This window comes from Paralichthys olivaceus, chromosome 3 (assembly GCF_024713975.1).
Source record: "Paralichthys olivaceus isolate ysfri-2021 chromosome 3, ASM2471397v2, whole genome shotgun sequence".
Lineage (NCBI taxonomy): Eukaryota > Metazoa > Chordata > Actinopteri > Pleuronectiformes > Paralichthyidae > Paralichthys > Paralichthys olivaceus.
The window spans coordinates 4,879,320-4,886,161 of NC_091095.1; the positions used below are offsets into that span (position 1 = coordinate 4,879,320).

General features: G+C 41.2%; 1 protein-coding gene across 1 annotated transcript in view; it reads left to right on the forward strand.

Moving 5' to 3' along the window:
- Positions 1–6,345, forward strand: part of LOC109636649 (ephrin type-B receptor 1-like) — a 70,487-nt gene extending 64,142 nt beyond the window's left edge. Inside the window, exon 20 of the mRNA XM_069521587.1 lies at positions 294–6,345. Coding sequence (XP_069377688.1) covers positions 294–405 — 112 coding nt within the window. The 3' untranslated portion in view covers positions 406–6,345. The remainder of the gene's footprint in view (positions 1–293) is intronic.
- Positions 6,346–6,842: the final 497 nt, after the last annotated feature.

Here is a 6,842-nt window from a genome sequence, read left to right on the forward strand (position 1 = left end):
AGATGAACTGATTCAATTCGCGTGATCAAATGTTAAAATTCAAGGTCATGGTAACCACATGATATCTCAAGTTCTGCCTTTAGGGAATATCTACCAATTTTGACCGGCTCACAGTGACCTCCAATCTGTAAAAGAAAATGTACTTTAAACTGCAGCAGCCGGCTGAACAACTGAATGGGAGTAATTTTAGTTTATTGCATTTCAAGCACTGTTTACTGTTAATGTAACATTAATGATGTTGATGATGATGATGATGATGATGCAGCCTCATGTCTGTTTTTGTGTTTCCTCAGAGATCTTCAGAGAATCGGAGTGTCTCTCGCCGGACACCAAAAGAAAATCCTGACCAGTGTTCAGTCAATGAGGCATCAGGTCGACGACCAGTCTCCCACTGAATCAGTGTAACCACACAGGAGTGATGCACTAAGAGAATCTTGGCACTGGTGCCCAGTCTGGAACAACCAGGCTCTACACTTTGTCTTTTCACTTCTGTTTTCCCTGCACACTGTTCAGTGCTGCTCCTGGAGATTTCACGTTTTTAAACAGCAGACAAACTCTGGCCATTTATGGCCTGAGCTCTTTTAACCATTGGGCCGACCTCTTTCAGGCAATTTACGTCCTAATTTAAAAAATGGAATAAAAAGTATTTGGATTTTTTAAGTGACTACAGTCACCAGATCCCATCCGCCCCCATGAAGAAATCTGCAAGACTCTGTACATTTTAATGGTGGAAATGAGACCATTTTTTACCAACAACTGATTCCAGGATCACATGGCCTGTTTTTTTTTATCTAAGGATAAATCACACCAAGACTGTGAAGAGACTGTGAGCAGGCGTTTATATGTTGGCGAACAGAAGCTTGACGAATGGTCCGTAAAGCTGTGTTTCTTGACACGAGACCTTCAGCAGGTCCTCATATCTTCATGTTTGTTCTGTTTAGATTGTTGGTGAAATTTGCCGCCATTTGTCAAGAGTCAACGGCCCGTTTCTGAATCTCTCTTCATATTGAAGAGTCTGTACATCTTGTAATTTGGGATATTTATTTCCTATTTGCTCGTTTGCTTTCACTTCTGCCAACAGCATTGGACAATTAATTGTCACTGGAGTGTTTGTGAGTTCTCTGTGATTATCTTCCTCTGCCGGACTCATCACTGGAACCGACTTTGAAGTGCTGTGGACCGCAGACGAAAAAAATGGAAAAACAGGTTTCGTAGTGATATTTTTTGTACTTTCCATGCAGCCATGAAAGGATAAACTCTTCCATGCAGAGAGCCAGAGATGCCTGTCCTACTTAAAATACCCAGAGTCCTCAGAGCGAACTCATGATGGATGATGTTTTACAATCAGCACTAATGCCCTTTGAGTAAAGCCAATTATGGATCAGAAAACAGGAAAATATTGCACCGTGGCGGAATAACAACGTACTTCCCCGGCGGGGAAGGAAGGCGGCCGCGTACCTTGAAGAAGAGAAGGACGACTGTGGGTATGGAGTCGTTACCAGCTGCTGAGGCGCACCTGTTGTGGACGCAGAAAGAAAAAGTTGTCGTCATCCAATAATAGATAAATTGTGATTTGGCTGCGGATTCTGACGCTGGCTGGCAGTTGAGCATTAATACAACACGTGAACAAACCAGAGAGTTCACACATGGAATCAAACTCATTTCTGTCACAAGTGTATGGCTGCTGTCCAGATGTTAATCATCACTCGGGACTCGCAGACACAGGCAGACAGGGTCCTCCGTGTTAATTCATCTGTATTTTCTTTTTATTCATCGGCCGCTGGACATGTCATTGTCGTCAGAGTCTGTTTTGACAGTCACATTTCCCAACTGACGGCGCTGATTAATTCTGTTGTGTCAGTTTGCAGATGAAACTGCACGATGCGACCTATACGTGTTTCTCATCTGCGCGCGACAACCTTTTCAACGCAAATCCACAATGATTGATTCCTCAGACACCTCGGAGAAAAGATGTTACAACACAAATTCAAAATGCTGGAGGTCAAGAAGGAAATCGGTGGGTTATTTATCATGTGTTAATACTTAAAACGTGACGTCCGGCTCATGGGGCTTCACAGCACATGATATAATGAAGGCCTGATCTCACGACAGGGCACTCGGGGTGGAGAAGCTATGGGAGATCTCTTTTTATCTCAGCGCTGAGCAGATTACCAGCTGTGAAACAACAGCCGGCTCGTTCTGCCTCCCGCCCAAACCTCTGGTCATGCGTGTGCAGCCACATCCAGAGGATTACCCGTCCGCAGCACTGATTGGATGTCATGATTTTGTTTGTCATCCGCTGCGAGCCGTGCTCACAATGAGAGAAGTGGCAGCGTCGGGTTGTTTGCTCTCATCACGGCGTGTCCGAAAGAACCATGTGTTTGTGTGTTTGTCTCTCGCGTCGCTGATCTCGACTGCTGGGACGCCCCCCAACGACTTTTATTTATGAAAGTTGTGACATTGAGAGGATTCGCAGTTATTTTAAACCTCCAAGCATTTCAGTTTCTGCTTTTTCTCCCCGAAACGCTGCAACGCCGGCATGGCCGCAATTGCATTTGTTGCCCCGGCAACGTTAGCTTATTGAGCATTTTATCAAAAAGTATTGAGATCAACTGGGAGCGAGTCAACGGCTCAGAGGCATAATTCGTTGTAAATAGATGCCTCTGGAAGAGAAGTTTCAGCTCTGGCTTGGGGGTTTAATAAAGAGTGAGATGAGTCGTGTGCCTAAAAGCTCATATTAAACACCACCTTAAAAAAATGTCACACAGGAAATGAAAGCGACCAACACAAACAGGAATCTCAACCCATTATGTAACATCTGCAGCTGAGTGCGATGTGTCGAGTCCTCGTTTCATACTGTGTTATTGTCTTCTGGTATTTAACGAGGTTCGATGGGAGTTTTCAGACATTTCACGTCGTCAAATGTTCGTGAAAAGACACACGATGTACAGCACATGTTGTATTTACACTACGAACGAGCACAAATATTTACCACAGAGACAATTTCTCAGGAACACAACAAATGTACGTTTTGTCCACGCTGCTGCACTGGTAAAATCCTGCACTATATAGAGAGACGAAGTGCTTTAAGGGTTAACGGAGAAAAGTGTTTTTGAAGTTGAGTTTTCTGAGCTACGTCCACATTAAATCCAGCCTCTTAAAATGAGAAATATATGAGTGAAACCTTTTTAAAGTTCTTAATTTGTATACTTGAACTAATCATGAAGACACAGATACAGGTTTAGGTGAAGAATCGTAGTCGGGGATAATGAACTTATTGATTATATCACTGATGAACATTTCTAGTTAAAGGATGAATTCAGTTTTTTATCCTCTTCTATTGAAAGTTTAACCATCAAGCTTTTCAAATGTTTCCAATTCTTTTAAGTCTGCTAATTAAGGTCCATCCTTAGATTCTTATCATTCCTAATTCTTATCGTTCTTTATTGTTTCGTGATCCAAACCAGACAAAACTATTGGAGCTTATGTCAATAGACACTAGTTTCCCACAGAGCAGTACCCAAAGGAAATGGAGGAGCTGCTATGTTTTGTTAACATGCAGTAGTCTGTGTATTATCCAGGTAAAAGTACCCTGCAGAACTCTCTTAACAACATTCACGTTCAGTGTTTCTCACTACGACACAATGAGTATGATTGAGGATGAGTTGACGGCTTTTCTGATAAAGGTATAGTTTTTATTTTGCAGTGTTTACATCAACGTTAACTAGATAGCAACGATACCTGGTACGAACGCTGTCATCTTACGAATTTGGAGCCAGAGTCTGTTCAGAAGTGATGGTGGAGTAGAGCCGTAGTATCGAGGTCCAGCTAATACACACTCGACCAATCACGTCTCAGTTGTCAATCATGATGTTTTCACCTCATGTTTTGTTTCATAATTTAAAACCTACTTGAAAGACTCTTAGGAAAAATGTATTTTAACCTTTAGTTTTCTCATTTTCTGAATGCAATGCTCGTTGTTCATTAGGAGGTAATAAGTGTTTCATGACACTTGCTGGAAAACTTGCCACCATATCCACGACCACCTTTGTAAAAAAAACGTGTATTCTGGTCTCCTGGGGTTATACTGTCGATGGACAGATTTCTCTCCAGTCATCATTGAACAGAGGTAAAACTGGCAGCTGCAGACAAAAGAGCTCAGATTCTGAGGGCCTGACACCAAAACCTGACATTTACTGCAGATGTTCCAGATAAAGGAACTACATCCACACTCCACTGTAACTGTGCTGGACGTACATCAACATGATGTGGCATAATGTTTGGCCAATTAAGCACGGCAATGGGACAAATGGACCACTTTGATGCAAAACAGGCCCCGAAATGCAAGGTGCATCAGCAGCAGCTCCTCTGAGTGCTTTTGGATGGATTTATCGTTTAATTGCAGTTATTTTCTGGAAGCTGGACCAACCCTGGCTGCCTTTCTTGTCTCCTGTTGCTCTGCTGTAATAGATACCGTAGGGGAGGCTGGAGATGAGAGGAGACGAGTTATGAAGAGAGGAGAAAAGTGAAAGGGAATAGGTAATGGAGGGGGCAAGAGGAGACGGGAAGGAAAGAGAATAGCAGAGAAAAGGGAGATGGGGTGGGGGACGCGAGAGGCAAAGCCTGACTCTGGTGTTTGAATAAAAATGAGGCTGGGTGTGGAGAGATTACTCTTTCTCTTTTTGTCTCTTTCTCCTTCTCCCTGCTCTACCCAGCTGTCCTCTTTCTTCTTCTAATGCCCACAACCTCTCTGAACGACTCGCTCTGCTTCCAGGCTGCGTTTCCACCATCGCCTTTGACAGCTTTAAAGGGAAAGAAGTCGAGCAATCTTTCTATTTTAGATGCACTGTTTTCACAAACCTTTTCAACTTGCATCTGAAGCATATCTGGAAAGTTTCAGTTTCACACAAAAACAAAAACTTGCAGTGTTTTTTGTGGGTTTTTCGAGACAGTATTTTTTTTCTCTACATTAAATGTTCTTATTTTACATTCACACTGCTCTTCAAACTCACCTGAACTCTACTTTGACTTCTTGTCTTCCCTCTTGAAACTGAATTATTTCTGAATGGATTGTGATGTAGTTGTCTCCATAGATTTAAGATCTCAAAACGTTGAAGCTTACTGATGTTGATGATTCCACCGACTCGTTATGTTATGAGTGAAACGTCTCGATGACTGTTGGATGTCATGTTCACATCAGGGTGTGACACAAAGATTGTAAATAAAGATGGACAACGTACTGCCGCCGTACAAAAATGAAGCCAAAATATCTTGGATGCGGCTCCGCCATCTTGCGCTGGTGACGTAGTTTTGGAGCCACTGTCAGTCATGATGTTTTATATCATCAAATAACTCGTTAAAACCAAACTTATTAGAAACACTTGATGATTCATTAGCATGATATGAACTACCTAAACACACCATCTTTGAGAAATATTTTTGATTTGTACCGTAGAATGTTTTAGCTTTCTTCACATCTCATCTGCTCACATGGATCGGGGGGTGGGGTGTACGACCAAAACCGCAGCCAGCCACCAGGGGGTCACTTTTTGTAGCCTTCACATCGTCCATCTTTATATTCAGACCATGTGTTATGTTTTAATCTTTCCTGTGATGTCACGATCAAGATAACTTTTAATTTTAACCAAACACCCCGAAACGAAGACGTTATTAAGAAAGCGTTGGCAATTTTGAGGGATATTGACGTTTGCATTTAGCTCGAACACAGCAGTGCTGAAGTATTATCTCCTGAGGATTTGTTGGTCTCTACAAAACATTACTGCAGTATTTTGTTGGTTTTGAGAAAAATCCCAAAACTATGAACACAAAGCAATTAGAGATTTATCTTGTATTTAAACCTGTCGCCTTTGTGTTCTGTCATTTACAGGGACTCATCAAAATAACCCAAACTGTAAGAGTTGAGCTGTTAACACTCTGTGGACATGAAGAAAAAATATTTTCGTTTCTGTTTTATTTTAAATGTTAATTTATTGGCCTTTCTATGAAAATACTTTTGTATGTAATGTTCGTGTCTCTCTGAAAAAAGAAGAACAGCTCATTAATCAGCTGTCGTCTGCCTTTCTGTTTACCTACAATGCTGTTTATATGTGTTTATAGTGCTCGTCCAGGCAGAGCATCCCACTGTAATTCATCATAATACTGTAATATAATGTAAGTATGCGCACGCCTGAGTGTGTGTGTGTAATATAATGTGTGTGTGTGCTGTTCAGTGTACAGTAACATGTTTGTACATTGTGCGTGTGTGAGTTTGTAGCTGTGAACTTTCTGAATATTACATTTACAATGCACTGTTTGTCAATAAAGAAGACAAATCAATCAAACTGATCATGTTGTGAACATGTCATTTTAAGTCCGGACATGGTTGAGACACATCACTAATAATAATAATAATAATAATTAGAACAATAATAAATAGAAGTTGTCTTTATTCTTCGTGTGATGTTTTATCTGATATTCTCTTCGATAAAGGAGCTCAGAAGAAGATCTGCACTGAGAAAAGTCATTAAAAAAGGTTATTAAACTCCATAATGACTTCTCTTATGCCAGCACACGAAAGTAATCTCTCAGCGGAGCGAGAGTCTTTTTAACGTGCGAGTGACTCATGTGTCTGATTGTGACTCCTCGTTGAGGAACGGTGAAGTTTGCAACCTGTGAGAATGATCCTGTGGTTTTGGTCCTCACAGCATTAGATTAATTCAATACAACTAAAGACATTTTCAAAAGATGCACATAAACACGAGGCGTGTAAATTAAATCACAGTTAAATCTAGATTCACTGATAGAAGACTCAGTTATTCAACCACACAGATTTGTTGGAAGGA